Raw genomic sequence first — 24,030 nt, 5'->3', positions numbered from 1 at the left:
TACATCATCACGCCATTACAGGCCATGTCGCTACGTTTGAAAACGCTCTATTTGAGTATGTTATATCCAAACGTTTTTTACATCATCACGCCATTACAGGCCATGTCGCTACGTTTGAAAACGCTCTATTTGAGTATGTTATATCCAAACGTTTTTTACATCATCACGCCATTACAGGCCATGTCGCTACGTTTTAAAACGCTCTATTTGAGTATGTTATATCAAAACGATTTTTACATCATCACGTTATTACAGGCCATGTCGCTACGTTTTAAAACGCTCTATTTGAGTATGTTATATCAAAACGATTTTTACATCATCACGTTATTACAGGCCATGTCGCTACATTTTAAAACGCTCTATTTGACGATTGTGCAACTTGACAATACCCCTGTTGTTTATTTTCTATTGCAAAAGCTTTTGTCTTAAAGTTGTCACGTATAAAAAACGCGTCCCTATTCCTTGCTTGCCTTCCATAAGCCTTCTAGTGTACAATGACGACGGTTTTCCAGCGATCGCACAGAAATCCCGATTTGTCGTATGGAATAGCATGAATACCCGTTTATTTCTCAAGCTGCTTGTGTACAAGTGATTGTAAGATAGAGATTCTTCATAATCATGTTGGGGGCTCCCAGTAGCTTTACGGTAAGCCTGTAGGCTTATGACACTAAAATACTGGTTTCGATACCCATGATGAACAGAGCACAGATATCCATTTGTTTAACTTTGCGTTTAACAAAAACCAAACCAAACCAGTTACTCATGTTTGGTACTGCTGCTTATGGCAGGCGGAAAGCTTTTGCTACCGATCTTTATGTATGCGAATTTTCATATGTTAAAATATTCGGTACTTTGCTTATCTCAGCAGGTTTCTTTCCAAGGCCATATGTTGATCAACATTCCTTTGTTTTCCAATGCTATTAAGTACCAGGAAAATCCTTGTCTTGAAAAAGCTAAATCCCCAATCTGAACACATACTTATGATCTGAGTGTATGGCTATTTTGCGTCGGAAAGGGCTTTTACATTCCCTTCCCCAAAGCGGTAAACTTTCGGTAGTATCCAAGAAATGTTAAAATGTAGTTCTAATACATTCTGTTCCACTGTGACATTTGATCGGCTAAAAATGTCACGTGACTTACTGTTTTGCATATTCAAAATCATTTAAACATAATTTACTCAACCCTCAGTAGATCTAGTTCTTGACTATGAGAGATATTTTTTGGCACTCCGCCTATTATGTCAATAGTTCGAGTATTCAGAGCAATTTTGAAAGATCCAAACCTTACTTGTTGAGCCATGAGAAGGTTATAGAACTGGCCCGTATTTACATGGAATAAAACAACAACAACTAAAAAATGTAAGAAATGTTATATTATAGCCCTGACCACATCAAGAAATATTATCTTGAAACTTCCCTGACATCGGACAAAACAATATTTTTAGCGAGAATTTTATTTATTGCAATAAATATGACAACAAACGTCGTTTATGGCTGATATTTGTTTTTCAAAAAACGAATTGCAATGAAAGTAAGGCATCTAGAGTGGTTATTATTTACAATTTCTTTTAGATAATTAGTTGGGGTCTCAGCCAAAGTCTAAAACCTTAAAGGACGTCAGGCTAAAACATTTGGGAACTCATGTGTGTTGTCTGAGTGAATTGTTTAGTGTAAAAAACTTGTATCAATTAAATAGCGTTCGTACCTTCCTGTAAACTTTTAAACGGAGTTGATTCTTTTTTCCTGTTGTCTCCACTTTCTGGTTATCTGAGAAGGTGTCCGTTTTTACTTTACCTTGTATGATATGATACTGTAACAGTCTACGAGCTTCGTCCGTGTTTTCCTGAAGCCGCTGTCGTCTCTCTTCTGGTAATGCTTCAAAAGCTTTGTCAGAAGGAGCAAACACTGTAATGGTGACGTTGGGGCGCAATAGTTCTTGAGCCATGTCGGTAGAGCGCGCTAGTGTGGAGAATGTCTTGAGGTTGTTTGATTGTACTGCTAGATCTAAAACACTTCGTACTACAGAAGATGGAGAAGTAACATAAGTTTTAGTATAAAAAATTAGCTAATAGTTTCTTCTAAGATAAGATTACGTTTCAATTTTATCATAAAAGTTTTACTTTATTTTCTATGTTTACTTTATAAAAATGTGTAAGACTCTATAGCAGCGAGTCTTAATAATTTGACACCATCTTTTAAAGTAAATATTTTTTAAAATAAACTAAACATCAAAGTTCTAACTACATGCATGTTGTAAACAAGAGAGTCATTGAAAATATCACAACTAAATTATGTTTGTAATAATGTATTTAGTTATTATTATAAAATGTTTTTTTGGATTTATGAAAGTGGAACTTACCACGCTCCGGCACAAGAACATCAGTAAGTATGTTTATTACTCCATTTTTAGCAATCATGACCTCTGACGTCGTCTTCACATCATTAACAAATGTCCCTGACTGGTTGCAATGCAAATGAATGTGATCTCCTCCAAGTGTTCGAATCTTGTGTTTGTCTATTATACCCGGAGTACACATTACGTGAGGGATTACGTGATTCTTCAGCAGGGCTGTAAAATCAATGGAAAAATAATAATTGTAACTGAAGCAAATTACTTGTTGAATGATATTGTTACAATATAGGAAGGAAAACAATGTGTGTGTTCGAATTAGAAGCTATATTTATCATTTGGAGACAATGCGGGTTATAGCTTAACATAGACGGTGCTAGCCTCTTCCCAGTGAGGGGACAAGTGGGCTAGGCGAAAAACTGAGGGGATTCCATTCTACATTTTGTGGGCACACACAGTGTAGTTATTAGGAGGTTAATCAGCTTTAACAGTAAGTATTGTTCGTTTGTCGCGGAGGGCTACAGGATAGGTTAAGGCACATTTTGGGGTAACTTCAGCCCCAGCAAGTCCCTTCTCTACCGCCTCTGTAACCTATATTAAAATCTACTCATTTTTAACATATTTCTTTTTTATTTGAAATCAAATGCTTTGTAAAATTTCTTTACTAAAACTTTTGACAGACAATAATACCAATATATAGTTTTACATTTACAATTCACTAGATCAAAACTCGACAAACAGTAATTCATTACATACGGTGTACTTATCACAAGAATAGTTTTTCAGATTTGATGAAACACTTTTATCAGTTTAGATTGCGATGAAAGTTGACCGGTTTATCCAGCCTATAAAGATAAAATTTCCTTTCACTCGAAAGTATTTTGTGCATTTATCTACCGACTATCTTTTAGACTAGAGAAAGACTGCGGATATAGAGAGAATTCTTCTATCACGTCGTTGTGAGAGATGTAATACAAACATACACTCTGATTCTACTTTTAGTCTTAAAGGTACCATAAAGTACGACGTTCAATCGTTTGCTCAAATATTAACCCTTAAAGATCATAATAAAATGTATCAGAAGCTTTAATTTCGATTCGTCCAAAGTTTTTTCCCTAACTTAATGAGTGATGGTCCTTTTAATGTACAGCTAAACCACGAAGGGTAAAAAGAAATCTCAGGTTCTCCAAATTAGGACTGGGCATGGCTTAATGGTTAATGTGTCGTGTTGCGTAACAGGAAGATCAAGGTTTCAGTCGCAATATGCTGCCGAACAGATTTCGCATTTTGAAATGTGGGACTGTTTCAATTGCGACAAGCAATCCCACAATTCGGTTAAGAGTAGCCACATAAAAGCCAGCAAGCTCTGCTGGCTAGCTGCCCTCCCTCTGTTCAGCAGTTCTGAATTAAGGATGGCTACACCTGAACTTTAGAGGCTTCTAGCTTGACTTTTTAATCTATCTGTTGCATAAGGTGCCGTTCAGGTTAAAGTTACCACTTTCCTATTAGTCATGTGTTTCGATAGAACTTGATCCGCGTTTAAGTCATGCTCGATGATTTCTCTTATCAGCACGTCAGTTTCTGTGAAATATAATACAAGATATTCACATGGTGTACAATCTAGGTTACCTATATAGTCGACAGTTTTTCTTATGTAAATATACTATCTTAAGTTACGAATAATTACTCATTAAATTTATTAAAAACAAAAACTGTCCAAAATTTTTTGAAAACGCCACCTAATAATAAAGATAAATAGCATATAGATTTATTTTTACACATGCTGTATATTGAATAGCATCTGTATGTCTTCGTTCCAGAATTTCAAATAATAAAACACAGAACTTGGTAACACACACACACACACACACACACATATATATACATATATGTATAATCTAACGACAACAAGGGACTTGTAAACTAAACAAAACATTAAAATGTGTGTATCTATTTTAGGGCAAAGCCACATTTGGCTATCTGCCATGTCCACCGCGGGGAATCGAACCCCGTATTTTTGTGTTGTAAATTTGTACACTTACCGCTGACCCACCGGGGAACAACATTAAAATACAACACTCAAAGTCATCCCTTATCAATATTTATCAAACTTTCCCTTAAACATCCTTTTAATTAACTGCATCCACCATATCTAAAGGCAACTTGTTCCAAAGGCCAGCCATGCACCCCGTTAGAAAAATAAAGCAATCTTATATGGAGACGACTCCTACCCTGCCAAAACTTATACTTGTGTCCCCTAGTTCTAACATTCTCACCATTAAGTACGAAAAAGGTAATACATTAACACTATCAATTCTATTAACAACTTTAAACACCTCAATCAGATTCCTCCTAACTCTTCTTTTTCAAGTGAAAACAAATTCAGAGATAATAACCTTTTCATCCAAGGTATCATCCTAGAAGCCTTCCTCTAAACCCTTTCCAAGAATTCAATGTTCTTTCTAAGGTAAAAAGACCAAGAATAAACATAAAATTCAAAATGTGGCCTAAACAGTGACCAATGCATTAAAATTACAACCTCTTCAGACTTGTTTCCAATATTTCTGTAGATACAACCTAAAATCCCATTTGCCCTGCCACATTGGATGGCTTAAGAGACTGATCTACCATGAACAATAAGATCCTTTTCTTCCAGAACACTGTTAAGGTTATTCCCATTAAAATTATACTCATAATTCAAATTGTGATATCCCAGATGCATTAACTTGCATTAATTATAATCAAAAGCTATCTGCCATTTATTTGCTAAACTCATAAACAACCCCAATCCTTTTGTAAAGCAACAGCATTCTCCTCATAGCCAGCAACGCCCAAACTTTAGAATTATTAGCAAATTGAATCAATTTATTGACTATTCCTTCATCTATGTCATTGATGTAGAAGAGGAAAGATCCTAACATTGAGCCCTGAGGTACTCCACTCTGCACATTAATCCAGTTTGACTGAACTCCATTTATAACAACCCTCTACTTTCTTCCATCTGGCCAGTTTTATATTCAATGAGCCAACCTATACCCTACACTTACAGATATAATTTTTTGAGAAGTCCTTTATGCTTTAACTTGTCAGATGCTTTCTGGAAATCTAGATACACTAAATTCACACCCTTACCTTTATCTACATAAGCAGTAGCCTCTTTAAGTAAACAATGCCAAAAGATTAGTAAGACAAGATCCTACTTTTTAATCAACAGCCTCTTAGTTACAGGCAGTATTTGATAAAAGTTGAAGGAAAGTAATTTAGAGAAGGAAAGCTGAACATTGGTTATATTGTAGATATGGAGTTAATATTATATATTAAACTGTATTTATTGCTACAAAGGATTTGATTTGTTAAAGTAATTCAAGAAATGCCTTTTTTTATATAAATACTACAATGTATTCTACCATGCAGGGTAAGCAGAGTTACGAGAAATACATGCTACAGGTAAGCTTAATACAATAAGTAGTCTTTTTGATTATTGAAAAAGAGATAAGAAACTAATTAGTGTTATATATATATTTACAAAAAAAAATGAAAAGCGGTTTTTACACGTCATACCATAGATAAGAGATTTTGCCTAATATGTGCTGATTGAACTGACGTAACCATTATATAATGTCTTTTTTTCTTTTTTTATTCTAGTGGATTGAGATAATGATAGTTAGGCCATCATCCTTTACAATTAAAAAAATAGCTAAAAACCTCACCAAGTCTCGATTCCGGGTCTCCTGTCATACGAGCTCTTTCAGCGAGTGAAATTTTCTCGAAAGATTCATCAAGAGGTGCCAACAGCGTATAAGGACCTCCCAGGCGGAGTTCATTGACTAGATTGGACTGCAGCAGAGTTGTAGCCAGTTCTCGAAATCTGCCGTCTTCCACGAGAATTTCAGGAATAGTTAAAGTTCCTGTGCGTCCAGGAGGAACAAGCACTTGATCAATCAGATGTACGATACCATTCTTGGCCTCTTGATCTTTTCTTACAACAGGGCCACAGTTAACCGTAATCATCTTGACACATTAAAATACAGAATAAGATAAGTATTTGTTTTTTGAAGTGAAATTAAAATTGATTTTCTTTTGCTTTCAGCTAAAACAAAATTGGTATTTGATTGCACAGCCACAACATTTTGATAAACCTAAAACTTATTTGACTAGTTAACTTCTTAAATTGACCTAATTATGGAAGAAAGTTAGTTTTCACAACAATAATCACCATGAAAGACTTCCAGCAAAATCTGCTTACTTGTAGGCACTATATATTTGAAACATTACCTATAACGGAATTTTAGTAAACGTTTAGTTTAAAATGATCAGAAGGATCATATATTGGAATGATAAATAATAACAAGCATCGCATTGTTTCTTCAATTTTACATTTGCGTTGAATAACATTTTATTATTGATTTAATGTTTATAAAGTTGGAACTTTTGGCTTACGAAAGGCGATCTTTCGCACAAATCATCCATCAAATACATATTGACATAGAGAGCTTTCAGTTACAGGTAATTTTCGTAAGAATAAAACAGAGCGTTGGTTACTCAAAACTTTACAACATATCATCTTGTAACTGAGAATAAAATACCATTAATTAAAAACAAAAAAGCCTTCCTTAATTCTTGCACAGTCCGTATATTTTTAAAATGATACCAGGTAAGAATATTTTCTCCTCTGATAACGCATACTGATTAAACTTGCTACTAGAGGGCTATCTCCGCTAGCCATCCCTAATTTATGAGTGGTAAACCAGAGGGAAGGCAGCTAGTTAAAACAACCTACCGCCAACTCTTGGGCTACTTCTTTACCAACGAATAGTGAGATTGGCTGTCACATTATACCGTTCCCATGGCTGAAAGGACGAGGATATTCGGTTAAGGAGATTTGAAACAACGACCCACAGTTTGTAAGTCGAGTGCCCTAACCACGAGGCTATGTTAGGCCTTATCAGTGGAATAAGCCAACCAAATGTATTTTTGTTATTTCGAAAACATATCATCAGAGGTAAGTAAGCCAACAAACTCTCGTATGTCTAATATAAAAATGGGAATGAAATTCTGTAAGAGCTGAATATTTCTGTACTTCTTTATTGATGCCTGAACTATTGTTTTAAAATATGCAAGAGTAGACTAATGACAAGTTAAAACAAATAAAAGACACGTAAAAACCATCTTGGTTTTTCGGATATATGATAAGCAGAACTGCGCACATTTTGATTTCTCAGTAATATGACAAGCAGAAAAGAGCATTTGTTTAGAATTATTATTTTTTAGAACCAAGTTGAAAGGCTAGTTTTGTGGAAAATCAACATTATCAAGTCGAAAATAAAACAAAAGCGTTTAATAATTACGTCAAAGTGTTCTAGTGTATACAATATATTTATTACTTTGGATCAAGAGATTAGTGTTTCTTACCCCATTTGAATAACGGTTAATACGAAGTTTTTGTCCGTCATAAAGACTCTCAACCTCCAAATCAGCATCAAAGTTTGAGGACTGAAGTTTACGTCCAACCATGTGATGCAGCAAGTATGGAGATTCAGGTTTTTTGAGACTTTCCTGAAATTCCTTTCGTTTGAGGGGACTCATTGTCTAAAGAAATAAAAGTAGACAAATATTTAAGTATATATAGTTTTGTGTTTATTGAGTTAACAAACTAACTTAAATAGATATTCAGGTTTTTTGAGACTCTCCTGAAATTCCTTTCGTTCGAGGGGACTCATTGTCTATAAGAAATAAAAGTAGACAAATATTTGAGTATGTATAGTTTTGTGTTTATTGAGTTAACAAACTAACTTAAATAGATATTCAGGTTTTTTGAGACTCTCCTGAAATTTCCTTCGTTCGATAGGACCCACCATCTATGAAAAATAAAATTAGACAAAGATTGAAGTATATATATATATATATATATATATAGTTTTGCGTTTATTAAATTACTAAACTAACTTAAATAGTTTAACCAGATACCTTGTTATTGTTTCTTGGACCTTCTCAAAGGTAAGCAAATCACAGAGAGAAGCTATGTAATAAATGCCAAGGTTAGAATATTGATAAAGTTGAAGACTGAGGACGTTTCAAAAATATTTGCAGTTTCATCAATAAAATGAATACGTAAATGAAGAATTATACGTAATGAACCAAGAAGAAATTCTACTAGCGTTAGGAACTTTTAAAGGTATAGTGCTATTCTTAAACATAAAGTGACGTATCAATATGCGTACTCGTTGTAAAAGTGCGTTTTTCGGGTATGTTTCTGTCATATATGAAGGATGGTTATATCAGTATATTGGTACTGAGAACAGTCTGTGAGGAAAAGTGTGTAACCTACGGGCGAAATATTTTGCGCACAAGCATATACGGAATCATGAGAAGTACATTCCACTGTTTTTCGAAAATGGCACTAGAGAGCGCTGCATATACAAATCAGGTTGTTGTATAGGAACTGAATTGAACGACAATCGTCATTTTGTCGCTAGTAGTGGAAGGTACAACACAGTAATAAGTTTGGAACAACGAATCGTGTTTGGTAGAACTACCAACAAAATTACTTCAAACTGAGGAAGAAATTCAGGTATACCGCTGCAGGATCGACACAAGATGTCTCTGTCAGCTGATTGACTAGAAAGCTCCAAGAGAGGTAGACAGAGTGGCGGATCATCCAGGAACAGAACGTCCACAAACCTTATTGGGTACTATTTCGGAGGTACTGCAGGCTACTGAAGCTCTTGCTGAAACATGCATTTATGATGCAAGCAGTGCCAGGGATATAGCAGGTCGGACTGTATGGAAAGCTTTGTGCTTTACTCTCCATATGCTTTTCTACACCAACCGGCGCCTTTAGAAGTTAAAAGTGCGCGACTATGAATCTCGAAAAACATTGTATTGGAATTTCGTAGCACGTGTTGAAGTTGATTGAAACTGGCTGTGGAGCACTCCATGAACAGATACACCCATTATTAGGACAGCTGAGCAAACACATATTCACGTATTCACTAAAGGTCACTGCGTGGTGTGATTTGACCGCTGGCTTTATCCTGAGGCCATTCTTCTTTTAGTCGTGCTTCAAGCAGTATGGATGTGTCCAGAAGGTCACATTCAAGCAAGATGGTGACGCTTCTCGTGAAGACATCACTCAAGCAGACTTCTATTGATGACTGATTTATCAGCAACCACTTCCTTGAAGCCATGGTCCCCTGATCTCACATCTACCCACTACTGGTTAGGGGTTTTCTGCAAATGCACACCTATCACCAGCAACCATTCCTCAACTGGATGATACTATCGCGACTGGGGTTCAGGCAATTCCTGGGGAGGTGGGATACGCTACAATATCCAGCACCTTTTTTTTTTTTTTTCAAAGTATGGAAGAAGTTATTGAAATTGAAGGTGGCAATATTAAACAGTTACTGTGGTAACACCCCCCCCCTCTAATGTCGTTTATATAAATCAATGAAATGCACTCTCATGATATTCAATACAAGTACACAAATGATTTCGCCCCATTAACTGATCCCAATACTCAAACTGTCTTTATAATTACAATGTACATAGGTTTAAAACAAAACATATATCATTTGTAACATCTTAAAAAGCCCAGCGATTATTACGACACTCCTAGCTGCATTTTTAACCGGTAGGTAGGGTACACATATTGCAATGTATTTAAGTAATTTTATGTTTTTGTCTATTACTTCATTTTGTGTAAAGAAATCACCAAGATATCGGGTGAAGTCACTTATTTTCTATACAAAATACACAAGGAAACCAAGTAGTAATTTAGTGAAACTGCTTGTTTCACATTTCTATCTATGACTCATGTGTTATTAAGGGCCATGTAACCAGCAAAGTCAGGAACCCATAGGCATTTTGGTGGAAGAAGCTTGTTTAGTAGATTGTGAAGGGATATTATTAGAAAAAGACGTTTACATTCATATATATACCCACGACCACTAAACCTCACGTTTCTTTGAGAGGCTCAGGACAAAAAAAGAAAAATTGACAAGTAAGAAAAAGAGTCTATATAATGACAAATATGTGTAGTAACGAAAAAGTGTTGAAAGAGGTACAGAGTGAGAATCACACTAAGTTAATCTAAGAGTGTGATATTTATAAAACCCTAGACACTTGATATCATTCCACTAAGACATCAATAGTATTCCTTGATTAGGTTAAATAAAATATAATCTCTAATTCTGTTCCTTCCAGGATGGACATGACGTAATACTTTACAGCTCAAGTAAGCCTTTCCGCACTTTTTAATTCAGATTTTAGATTGACTTCGCATCAGTACAGCTGTTATAATAAAACTCCAGATGTTCTTGTTTATACAGAATACACTGCCCTCAGTTTCAAATATATACACAAAATAAACTATCATAGGTTCTTAAGATGAATAGTTGTGTAAGCATTGGCTAGCATGTACGTTTTAAGATATGATGTTCTTTTTTCAAATGTATCAACTTTTTTAGATTGGGTTGGTGTGAATCTAAACTTATATCAAAGTAAGACTGTCGAATTAAAGAAAATAATGTAAGAGATTATTGACTCATTTAAGACACATGCGAGAGAAATGTTTAAGCCACATAAACACAGACAATTATTTTTCGTATATTGTGTAAATAGCATGATGCTTCTAATATGAATACCCAGAAGTAAACTGAACTTGGTATTTGTTTTTAGGTTACAGCTGTGAACAGTAAAGAACTCATTCTACATGTAAAATAGGGTGAGATCACCCATTTTCTACATAAAATACAGAAGGGATCCAAGCAGTGATTAAGTGAAATTATTTGCAATATTGATGTTGCTTTTGTTTTTATTTTAACAACACTTCGGGTTATGGTTTCTTCTGGATAGCATTTTACAGCACAGAACTGGTACTGACAAGTGATTGCAATTTTAAAGTGAATTTAAATAACACTCACTGTAAGTACAGTCAGGTAAGTTTATTCTGCTGCGATTATGTAGAGGCAAAGTTTTTTATTGGTAGGTTTAAAATTACTTTTGAACCAGTTTTAATGAATATTTATTTCATTTGCACACTTTCTTTAAGCGAAGTGAGGGGTTGCAAGTTTCTAGGACTTTGGTGATTAAACAGCTAATAGTTTCAAGTTTTTTGATATGAGTGAAGATGTGTTCTTTGAATGTTCTGGTTAGCAGGTGGATCAGTTTGAGTTTAGATATATAATGGACAACATACTGGGATATTTCTTTGTGGAATAAAATCTTTTGACACACTTTCGTGGGTTTTCTTCAGGTCTGCATTTTTCCCCTCACTATTTCATATCACTCTGTAGGTGCTTTTGTAGACTTTGTTGGTAACAATTATGTGTTTTTGTATACTTTGTTGGTGAGAAGTAGGGGTATTGTAGACTTTGTTGGTAACAAATAGGTGGTTTTATAGACTTTGCTGGTGACAAGTAGGTGGTTTTATAGACTTTGTTGGTGACAAGTAGGTGGTTTTAAAGACTGTTGGTGACAAGTAGGTGGTTTTGTAGACTTTGTTGGTGAGAAGTAGGTGGTTTTACAGACTTTGTTGGTGAGAAGTAGGTGGTTTTACAGACTTTGTTGGTGAGAAGTAGGTGGTTTTATAGACTTTGTTGGTGAGAAGTAGGTGGTTTTAAAGACTGTTGGTGAGAAGTAGGTAGTTTTATAGACTGTTGGTGAGAAGTAGGTGGTTTTACAGACTTTGTTGGTGAGAAGTAGGTAGTTTTGTAGACTTCGTTGGTTACAAGTAGGTGGTTTTATAGACTGCTGGTGAGAAGTAGGTGGTTTTATAGATTTTGTTGGTGACAAGTAGGTGGTTTTGTATAGATGGATCGCGAAAAAAAAATCATATTCGGTTGTTGATTTTGATTTGACATAATAAACAATTATGAATTTATTACATTCACACAATTGCACCAAGATTCTCACGTTTCTTAGTACGGATCTGGACCTATCCATGCAATTATTCTAGTGAGATTTAAAATAATCTTTTCGTTTTTACAGCAAATTTGAGACTATAATGAGTTCTAAAATGAACCAGAATTCACTATCATCATCTTTTTAACAATTTAGGAATTCCATAACTGTCCTGTTTGACGTTTCGTAAAACACTCGTCGAACAACGTCATATGTTACAAGTAAACTTCATAATTGGTTTTTCTTAAAGTAACTTACTTCAAAAGCTTCGTTAGTTGGAGCGAAGAGAGTAACAGCAGCACCAGCTTGTCGTAGACTGTCTGCTAGTCCAGCTTGGGTCAAGTAGTCCACAAAGTAGGTAGCCCCCAATTCTCTTGCCGTGTCCAGTACGTTTGTCATCGGTTTCACTGCGAGGTTTATCAAACCCATTAGACTACAAAATATTCATAACCATCTGTCCATCTATCTGTTTATGTATGTGATATAATATGTCCATCTATCTGTTTATGTATGTGATATGATATTTATTTTCTCTGTTTATTGGTACCATTTTATTTTCAAATCTTATAATTATTCAGTTTTAATTACTATTTCTATTCTCGAATAATCAAGTAGGTTTAAAACAGAACAAGAACATTTTTCTAGGAAGCAAACTTCCAAAACGTAATGTATATTCGTAAGTAAAAATAGTTTGACCTTACACAATTTTTCTACTATTTAACGCATTTTTAACGAGTTCGATATTACATATTTATTTCAGTATCTTAGTAACTTTCGTATATTTACTTCCCGACTATAAATGTAAATATCACGTACTATATCTGTTTATCTATTCTCAATTCATACATTAGTATAAAAAATAATATTCTGCGTATTATCAATAATAATTTTCACTAAAGATTTGCACTTATATTCCTACGTACAGGACATAATTCGTCTTACCTCCGCTGCATCCTGGTTTATGTTTAACTTGCTGAAATCCTTCGCAGCATTCGTAACGTATTACTCTGGAAGTGGTTAGCAAACAACTTATATATATGTACACACACACACATATATATATACAGACTTTATACTTAATTATATTGGAACTAGTTAGCAAACAGTTTATATATATATATATACAGACTTTATATTTGATTAAGATTCTGAATAGTCGTATTTTCAACAGCTACTCTGAAGTTAAAATTTACATACACGTGCAAATATTTTTATATCTTTATCTTTTTATTATTATTTTTATTGATAACCAAGTTTCTGATTTTCTTATAATAATACTCATTGCATGTACTTTATAGAATTATTTGGTTGCATACAAAATGTTAGTATCTCAGGAAAAGGTACATAAGGGTGGAATATTCTACAAATTTTTGTTATATTAATACCAGATCTTTTTGAATTAGCAGTTATTGTTCCAATTTTCTGACAATCATGATTGTTCTATTTACGAGATTGCCTTGGTCACACATTTATTTTCAACTTTCTATAGTTAAACATAATTAATACCTAACTCGTTAAATATCTTGAAATGATTATTTCTGATTAACGCTGTTGGAACCGTTGACACTGAAACATTTCTTGTAATGGGGGGAACTGAAAACCAGTGAATGAAATCGATACCTCTGTATATTATTGTTACCACGTATGCGCAACGCCCCCGCAAGTCAAGCCACGGGATACTGCTGCACCCTCAGCACCATTAGATCTCGCACCCTTAGTAGGAGTAAAGAGTTACCGGAGTTGTTTTGATTACATATATGCACGGTGTACTCAAGTCGATATTAATTATTCAAAACCCCGAGTTAAACATTATACAATGTTAAAGTTTTAAATTCTGCTTACATATTGTTAAAGTATATAAGTATTAAAAAAGTGTTTAGTAACATGCAGTTGATACCTTGAAAGTCAACCAATTACATACAAGTATTTTTACTCTCGGTTATAAAGCTCAACCGATCAGGGAAGTATTTTTATTTTCATTCTTGAAGTTCAGTCGAACACACAAGTAATTTTTATTACCAGTTTTAAAACTCAACCAAACAGAAAAACATTTTTATAGAACACGTAGGAATATTTTTATTCCTCAATCTGTATGAATAGTGTACCATTCACTGTGGCTAAAACCAACAGTTACTCTTTTAAATTTTGTTTCACGTTAATGTTTCTTCCAAACAAAAAGAAGAAATAAATCAACAAAATACCAAAGAAAGTGCTTTTAAATTAATTATATTTTATTTAATTTTGTTTAAAGAATCGTTTTATTCTATCATCCGAAGCACATTAATGACAGTAGTATCTTATTTAACGATCTTTTATAACTAGTTATGATTAATTCACCACTAAATATATCATTATTTTCGTCACCATAATAGTTTTCCTGAACAGCATCACTCCTACACAATATGTAAAGGGCGTCGTAATGGAAGATTATATAATTAGTTTTATTAAAACTGACTCACGTCGCTAGAAAATGGGCACATGAAGGTTATTAAACAAAAATAAATAAGAAATCTGATAGGATAATAAAGGATAAGAAAAATTATCTTACAACAGACTAGTTTAATCATCCTCCAATTCAGCGCAACAACAACAACAACAACAACAACACTTCCCGAACCCCACGCTGGACCATCTGTTGCAGTTTAAAGTCATACTCATTAAAAATTATGCTATATATATATATTCTTCTTTAAAAAATCAACAACAACGACTTAATTTGGATAAATTCAGTGGAATAACAGACAGTAATTTTGTCTGTTTTTACAGAAAAGCCACTTTGGGCTATCTGTTGTGTCCACTGTGGAGAATCGAACCATGGGTTTTAGAGTTGGAAGTTGATCCTACTACCTATAATTATAAACATTGCAAACCTCAAAACATTATAAAAAATTAGGCGCGTTCCTCGCTGTTTTCCAGAATGGACTTGTTTTTTTAGAGCAAAGTGGCATTGGGTTCTCTGCTGTGTCCACGGTGGAGAATCGAACCCCGGGCTTTAGAGTTGTAAGTCTTTAGTCTTACCGTTGTCCCACCAAGAAGCAAATCACTAGTTATAAAACGTTTTGATCTCCCTTCCTTTCCGAAGTTCTCCGGTGAGACAGCGATAAGTCTAGCTGTCCTTAATTTAGCAGTGATAGACTAGAGAGAGAAAAGCAGATAGCCAACACCACCCACCGCCAACTTTTGGACTACTCTTTTGCCAAAGAATAGCGTGCTTGACCGTCACATTGTAACGCCCTCATGGCTAAAAGAACGAGCATTTTCGGTGACGGGGATTCGAACCCGCAGATTGGGAGTCGAACATCCTAAACACCAGACCATGTCAGGCCAGGACAGTCTGAGAATCGTTGAACTATATCACTTCGTTTTGTTATTTGGGTGGTTCGTGATGATAACCATATTGTTACCAAATGTATGTTACAATAGAGGTTTAAATTAATTTACTAAGAAGTCCCCTAGTGGCACAATGGCAACTTTAGGGACTTAGAATCCCTAAGTTCGGAGTTCCATCCCTGCATTAGATAAAACCCAGATACTCCACTGTGCAGCTTTGTGCTTAAGGACAAACAAACAAGGAACTATGAAAAATAAGTCGCACAGCTTTTCCTCTCAGTAAACAGGGAACTATGAAAAATAAGTCGCACAGCTTTTCCTCTCAGTAACTACTTTGATAAATTTAATTAAACATTAACATGTTGTTTTTTTTTCATTTAAGACACATATATATGGTTGAAGAGGGAAATTAAAATCTTTTAGTTAGGCTGTTTGATTTGCTTATAAAAGTTTCATCACATAACTAAAAGGATGGCCAAAAAATTTTCATTTACATAATTTTTGTTACGACAACAAATCCTAATTTAAGTACTCATCTTATATACAAGTATGCTTGTTTTGTTTAAGAGCAAAGCACTGGTTATCCGCTTTGTCGATTGCGGGGAATCTAACCCTGGGATTTAGCGTTGGAAGTCCGTAAGCTTACCGCTGCCCCACCGGGGGACATACAAATATGTACAGTACATTTCGAAACCTGACTATCTACAATTTCAGTGTAAAAAGAAAACAAAACAAGAGCTATAATACGTTCTGTTATGTAATTTAAATATTAGACAAATTAATTAATCACAGAATTTTGATAAAAATATTACTATTTCCAGCTAAGCTTATTAGATTGACAAAGTGATCTCTAGGTTTCGTTATACTATTGCCTTTAGTTGTATTTTACAGTTAGTTTAAGTACTACTTGACTTACGTTTTGACGCCGCATATTTCCCTGTTCATCCAATATTTACATTCTGTCCAGAACTTCTTGTTAGTTCCTGGAACTTCCTCCACAGCACAGGTATTAGGCCTAATATAGGTAAAATACCAGTATTAAAAATATAACAAAACACATTAGTATTCAACTAGTGCTTATTAAACCATTTAGGTTTTGCTAGCTGCTAACTGCTAGAATTACACAGATGTTACTGGTTTGTAAGACAAGTCTCCCATAGGAACAGAACTAGCTAGGATTTAAAATTTTTATACCATATTTTAAACGCCTTGCAATGAAAACATGATACAAATATTTATCAAAAGCTTATATACTAGAATTTTAGAAAAGTAAAGATTATAAGATCCGTGAATATTGTGTTAGTCACGCGATATTAATTTCAAATATTATTTTTTAGTTTTTGTAGCTAATTCTATTACAACCTAATTATCACAAACTTACTTAGAGACTATTACGCAACAAAATGGTGCCAAAAAGTGTCATATAATGGTTTATGATAAAGATTTACACTAGATGGCAGGACGCGTTTAAATTGAAATGTGTAATGTTTATAAGCATAATTTGTTTTATATATTAATGTCTGTCTAGTATTCTCTCAATGATATTTAAACATTTAATCAGTGTGACAACTATTAAGAAGCTGAGTAAGATTTTAAGTTTAATCTGTTCATTCGATTCTAGAGAGTGAATATGGATTGGACCACCAACTTTATAGGATGATGTAGTCTGTTAAAATATCCAGTAAAGATAGCTTTTAACTTAGCAGCTAAAGTATTTATTTACTCATTATTTCTATGTGCACGAAACATAATCGTGAAAAAAAAGTAAGGTAAATTAATAATTTGAGATCGAAAAATCAAGATTCCAGATATTATTTAAAATAAAGTTTTTTCTTTTTAAATAACACAATTTAAACCATAATAGAGGTTAACCACATTTTACAAGAAATATTGGTATATGTTCAGGTAACGCGTAGCACAACAGGTGTGGCCGTGGTACCATGTTTAGTACATGTTTATTTTGTCCTCGGTGAGTTGATGATCAGTCGACAATGCAATGCGGCCGGGGACAAACTTATGACTAGAGACACATGCCAGAACCTTTTCGATATTATATTTATACAGAATGAAAAACTCAATATCCTCTGCTTTTCGTACACTTAAATATAAATGCTTCAAATTTCTTAGAATTTAATGATCGTCAAAGCTTCAGTGGTTTTGTCAACGTGGGCTTGTTTACCACTCCTACTTCTAGAGTCCCCATTTCTACTACTTTTGCACAGGATTAAAAAAAAATCAAAAACCTATGAGATTTGCCCTCAATGACGTCATATGACATTTTGTTTTGTTTTTAACATCGTTTTACAATGTGTAGTAAATTACATAATAGTGCATCATGAAAAGATATCTATAAGCTAATATTGTTGCTTTTTGTTGAAAGGTTTGAACAAAAATTTATACTGTGAGAGACTGTTTGTTTGTTATAGTGCAAAGATACAGAATGGGCTATCCGTGCTCTGCCCACCACTGAGCCCTAGATTTTAGAGTTACAAGTTTCTAAACTTACCATTGAGTTCATTGATTATCATTATATTTTTATATAACGAACTTTAACACCAAGATGTTGAATGGATTCTGCCACCTAGCCTATAGTAGTATAGTGCTTTTATTGTGTATAAGTACTTTCCTGTATCCCCGTCACCGAACATGCTCGTCCTTTCAGCCGTGTGGATTTTATAATGTGACGCTCAATCTCAATATTCGTTGGTGGTGGGTAGTGTTGACTCACTTTCTTCCCTCTAGTGTATCACTTCTAAATTAAGGACGGCTAGCGTAGAAATTACAGAGCAAACAAATATTTTCCTGTTTTATGTGTCTATTTTCAAACAACAAACAAGTTATATTTTATGATACTCTGAAATAGTTCACATTAGAAGGTAGTTCTTCTACAGCTATTTATATTTTTTTATCGACTTGCAATTCTTAGTTAAGTTTTGTGCAACTTTTTGCTTTTTTACCGTGCTACCTGTCACATGAAAAGTGTTTGCAATTGTAAACTGACAAACAAAGACTAAAAAGTAAACAACAGAAAACTTGCTGTATCTGCTTCAAATTTCAGCTTAGGACGAAAGCAAAACATCACAAAATTAAATTATTCACACTTCACAGCATATAAATGAGACGTGAATCTATTATCAAGTGTATTTCATTGTCCCTATGTCACATTTGATTTAAATTCAGTGAGTTTGTTCGTTTGTAATTAAGCACAAAGCTACACAATGGGCTATCTGTGCTCTGCCCACCACGAGTATCGAAACCCGGATTCTAATGTTCTAAATCCGGAGACATACTGCTGTGCCACTGGGGGGCAAATTCAGTGGGATTCTAGTAAATCTTTGTTAACGTTTATTTCATTATGTTGTCTAATATACAAGACATGTAAGAACTCCTGTACTGAAATAACTCTGCAACACAACGTACCCAAGAATTAGAGTTGTTTCCCTACAGTTAATAGCTCATAATCGGAGGTCGTGATTTTTGATTTGATAAAAGATCGTAGTCATATTAGTTCTGTCTCTCCCTAATTTATCTGCGTATTTCACAACCATTTATCGGATCATGATATAAACTATGTTTACCAAGGAAGGGTAAGTAGATAACTTTCCATTCTTGTCAACAAATACAGTGCAAGATGACTGTGGTTATCGATAGCGTTGGGAAAAGACCAACCACGAGGTACACTTAATAGATCTGCACGTGACTGTCACTGTCAGAACATAAGGGTGTATAATTTTCCTTTAACACGATAAATCTTTCCGCGTGGTCGCTGGTACCAATCAATTTTACTTTCTTCTCGCCGCTTTGAATATGAATTGACTACTGATTATACTTGTGTACAGACATACATACATCAATGATCACCTAGTCTTCTTTGGTAGTATATGTTAAAATATATTGGACAAATTTATATATTACATTTTCAAAATTATTGGCCATTTTGGCGTTAACTACTCACAGAGATTGTGCTATAGATTTATAAACATCAGCTTACTACGACATCCATCCATTTGTTCTACCAAAGTTTTTATAGCTGTGTTATCTAAAACTACAAGAACATCTGAGCTAAAAATGAAACATGAAAAAACAATTGATCGTGCTGGTGTGAGGAGTGGAGTTTAAGATAATAATATGGACATCGAATTGCTCGTACCGCTATATTTGACTAAATAACCATAAAAAACGTAACAATCACTGTTAGAAACAGTAAAAATGAAGTAAGAAAACCTTTTGTAATATCCTGTATTACTTAGGAAATATAAGTCGAATGGAATGATATTTTCCAGAATTTGTTAGGCTACATCTGTGTAAGAAAACATTTACTTATCTGTTAAGATACAAAAGTTTGGTTTGGAAACTTCCTAACTGCCAAAGGCTCAATTTTTCAATCATAATATTAACTGCTGATTTCTGCATGTGATTAAATTTTCGGGACCAGTGAAGTCCTCGAAATATTCTAAACTGGGATGCGACTCAGACTGTTTTGTGTGGAAACTGTGAAAACAGGTTTTTAACTATTTCAGACTGACCTCAAAACTTCTGGCTGTTAGTTTGATGGCTAAGATATAAAAGAAAATGATTAATACTTAAGATAAGCTCGTTTTTTTTAAACTTCAAGTTAATTTATAACATTCTTATAAGAAAGGAAGATGTTTAAATAAACTATTAATGTTATTGTTAAAATAATTGTTTTTTGATAATTGGAGAACCATTTTGATATACATATAAAGATATGTAAAACACTGCGCAGTCGTAATGGATGGGACTATTTTCTGTCTGTTTATTTTAGAGCAAAGCCACATTAGGCTATCTAATGTGTCTATCGAGGGGAATCGCACACCGGATTTTAGAGTTGTAAGTCCCATAAATTTACCTCTATCCAACCGGGAGACATTTTCTGTCAACTATTATAATTTGAATTTAGATAAGATCACATGAAATTGCATTACTGCACAAACAAATTTTATATAACGTAACAAACTGCATAAAATACACTGAACAGTTTTATTTTCTATTTTTTTTATTTTTACTAACACTTAAATTATTACTTTATAAAATCGTTTCAATTGATTTTGATAAGCCTAACGAGGTCTATTTGGTTTAAAATTTTATGCAGTAATTCCACGTTTTTAATCAGATTTTTTTCATTTTTGTATTGCATTACACCCTAAAACGAACTATATGTATATATATATTAATATTAAATAAATATTTTTGTTTAATAAGTTTAGAGTTGTTTATCTTTATCAGAGTTATCATCCATGCACTATTATTTACTCTTACGCTTCTTTCTCTACGAACGGTTAAAAAAAGACATTTTAGGAAATGTTTTGACTAAGTAATCGTTTGTAGAATTGTAACATTTTACTAAATCGTTGAATCTTTTAGAACAACCAAAAGTTTTAAAGTTTACGTAAACTGATATACATCTGTTATTATTGCTCTTTTAGAAACTATTGTCATAATACTAAAATATTTTAGTTTTGTTTGGGGGTATTTGAAGTTTTGGAAACTATTAATACTAATTTTGACTCAAGATAAATATCATCTTAAAGATGAAATTTTACAGTTAAAGTTATGAATTTTCGATACTAGGTAACTTTTTTCTTATATAAATAAATTCTATTTCCTAGATGCATTTAAAAAGTGTATATTAATTATTCAAGAAATGAATCTCTAAAAATTTTAAACACTCGAAGTTTAAAAAGTGTAGTATTTCAGTAGCTTTTTTTCTAAGAGAGAAACTGTTAGCAAACTCGTTCATAATAAAATACAAGATGATTATGTTTTACTGAAATGCGACTAGGAAAACCTAATTCTGGTAAAACAACATTGTAAAAGTTTTACGAAACATACAACGTACTTGATTAGTTTAAAAAGAAAAACCAAACAAACAAACGAAAACACGATTTTTATTTTCTAACCTCAACTTATACAATGAAATACATTGTCTGCAAACTAGGTCGATAAAAAAACAAAAAAGAATAACATATTTGATGAATGGTGTTGGTGTGGATATTTTGGAGTGAGTTATCGAACCATATGTTAGATGAAAAATTGTTTGTTTGTTATTAAGCACAAAGCTACACAACAGACTATCTATGCTTTGCCCATCGATGGTGTAGAAACCCAATTTTAGCATTATAAGCCCTCAACTCACAGCTAAGTCATTGGGAGGCGTTGTTTGTTTTTAATTAACCACAAAGCCATAGAATGGGCTATCTGTGCTGTGTCCACCACGGTTATCGAAGTTTGATTTTTAGCGTTATAATTTCGAAAGGCGTTGCACAAGAAAGTACCTTACTACGTGCAAGCTTATGCAGTTTTAATTACATATGTACACACTAACTTGAAACATATTATACAGTTTTAATTGCATATGTACACACTAACTTGAAACATATTATACAATTTTAATGACATATGTACACACTAACTTGAAAACATATTATACAGTTTTAATTACATATGTACACACCAACTTGAAAACATTTTCCTAGGAATGGACGATGTTGGTGTTTGATAAAGAGAGGTTTATTTAAATGGTAATCTAGGCACCAGGTGTTGCAAAAGTTGGATCCAAAATTGTTGAAAAGTATGTTTTGTTAATAAGGTTTTTTACAAGCTGGTGAACCATGATTATAACAATTTATACTTTTCATAAGACATTAGTATTAGACATATTAAATTTTAAACACTAAATTACATATCTAGTCCTTTTTCAAGAGTTAGAAGAGTGTATAATAATAGTATTCTAACTACGTTATATTCGTCATATCTATTAGGGATAGATATACTGTAGAATGTAGTGTTCAAATATATAATACGCCTAATGTCTTATGAAAAGTATAATTAATTATGATTTGTTGAATTCGTCTGAAAAAACGGGATAAAGAGTCTTAAGTTTCATGTTTAGTGTATTTTAGTTAATCAGCTTTGGAAAGACAGTTTCCGTGTTGGATAATAATATCAAAAATCCTTGTAGCTACATTTATTCAAATTTGTATATGCTAAATATTCTACCAGCCACCTGCAATATATTACAATTACCTTTCACTGTGGTTTTAGCATAGCTAATTCTGTATGGTAGAGTGACTTAGAAAATATTAGGTCGATTTAACAAATTGAAAAGGAGAATTAAAAGATAATAGTTCAGTAAGCTTAAATAGATTTTGATTGGCATAAAGTATTTTTGTCAAACGTTTTGAATACGTTACTTGAATTAGTAAAGACGTATGATAATTCAATGCATTTTATTCATGCTTATTGTGCTTCCTGCTAACACTGAAATAATGTACATATGATAATTTAATGCATTTTATTCATGCTTATTGTGCTTCTTGCTAACACTGAAATAATTTACATATGATAATTCAATGCATTTTATTCATGCTTATTGTGCTTCCTGCTAACACTGAAATAACTTACATATGATAATTTAATGCATTTTATTTATGCTCATTGTACTTCATAGTAACACTGAAATAAGTTACGGTACTCGAGTTAAGTTTTTTTCTGAATGTTCGCGCAAAGCTGCACAAAAGACTATCTGCGTATAACCCTAATTTTAAACTGATAGACTAGAGGGAAAGCAGCTAGTCAATAGCATCCACCACCGACTCTTGAACTGATCCTATCTAACTGAATAAGGAGATTTGACTGCTACCCTTCTAGCAAAGTGCGGAGCGTGTTTTTATAGGAACAAGACGCGAGCCATGAAACCCCAGATTCACGGTGAGAGTGTGCTTAACCACTCCGGCACGTCAGACTTCCCTCCGACTTAATTGAAAAATAAGTAAATAAAATTCAAGAATTGGCTAAGTAAATGACTTCTTCAGAGTTAATGTAAGATATTTATACGGAAATTAAAGTATATCGAGTATATCTTCTAAACAATACAGTGATATATATTTTATATAGTTTTCAACCTATTCACGAAATGCATGTATATGATAAATATGTTTGCATGTACGTATGTACAGATACTTCTTGTTGCAAGTATTAGTAGTTCTTATGCTTTTTGTATGCTTAAATTAGGATCGCAAAACTTCAAAGAACTTTGATGTCATGTGACTCCGCAGGATCGTTTTTCTTAAATAGAGTTTCCAATGGGTCAGCGATAAGTTTAGAGACTTACAACGTTAAAATTCGGGGTTCCTATAGTGGACACAGCGCATATGGTTTTTCACTAGAATAAACAAACACACACTCTTAGTTACAACGAATAGATAAAGAGTAACATGCTAATTTTGGAATCTCTGCAGATTGTCCCCTGGTGGTAGAAATGAATAATTATTGGTACTTCGTAAGAGTTGCCTGATTGTTGCGTTGCATTATTCTTGTACGTTAAGACGCAGTTTAAGGTTAAAATGATGGATAAACAGACATGAAGATTATGTGTTGATATTTATATTCAACGGTTGTAATTGGAGAAATTGGTTTGTACTTTGC

At 33.6% G+C, this 24,030-nt stretch overlaps 1 protein-coding gene across 1 annotated transcript in view; it reads right to left on the bottom strand.

Moving 5' to 3' along the window:
* The window catches only part of LOC106457418 (transforming growth factor-beta-induced protein ig-h3-like), a 36,166-nt gene that overhangs the window by 6,271 nt on the left and 5,865 nt on the right, over positions 1-24,030 (bottom strand). Inside the window, exons 2-8 of the mRNA XM_013916832.2 lie at positions 16,499-16,597; positions 13,195-13,259; positions 12,511-12,659; positions 7,762-7,938; positions 6,060-6,360; positions 2,359-2,568; positions 1,705-2,018 (exon numbers count right to left, since the gene is read on the bottom strand). Coding sequence (XP_013772286.2) covers positions 1,705-2,018; positions 2,359-2,568; positions 6,060-6,360; positions 7,762-7,938; positions 12,511-12,659; positions 13,195-13,259; positions 16,499-16,597 — 1,315 coding nt within the window. The remainder of the gene's footprint in view (positions 1-1,704; positions 2,019-2,358; positions 2,569-6,059; positions 6,361-7,761; positions 7,939-12,510; positions 12,660-13,194; positions 13,260-16,498; positions 16,598-24,030) is intronic.

This window comes from Limulus polyphemus, unplaced genomic scaffold (assembly GCF_000517525.1).
Source record: "Limulus polyphemus unplaced genomic scaffold, Limulus_polyphemus-2.1.2 Scaffold328, whole genome shotgun sequence".
Classification (NCBI taxonomy): domain Eukaryota; kingdom Metazoa; phylum Arthropoda; class Merostomata; order Xiphosura; family Limulidae; genus Limulus; species Limulus polyphemus.
This window is presented reverse-complemented; position numbering and strand designations above follow the sequence as displayed.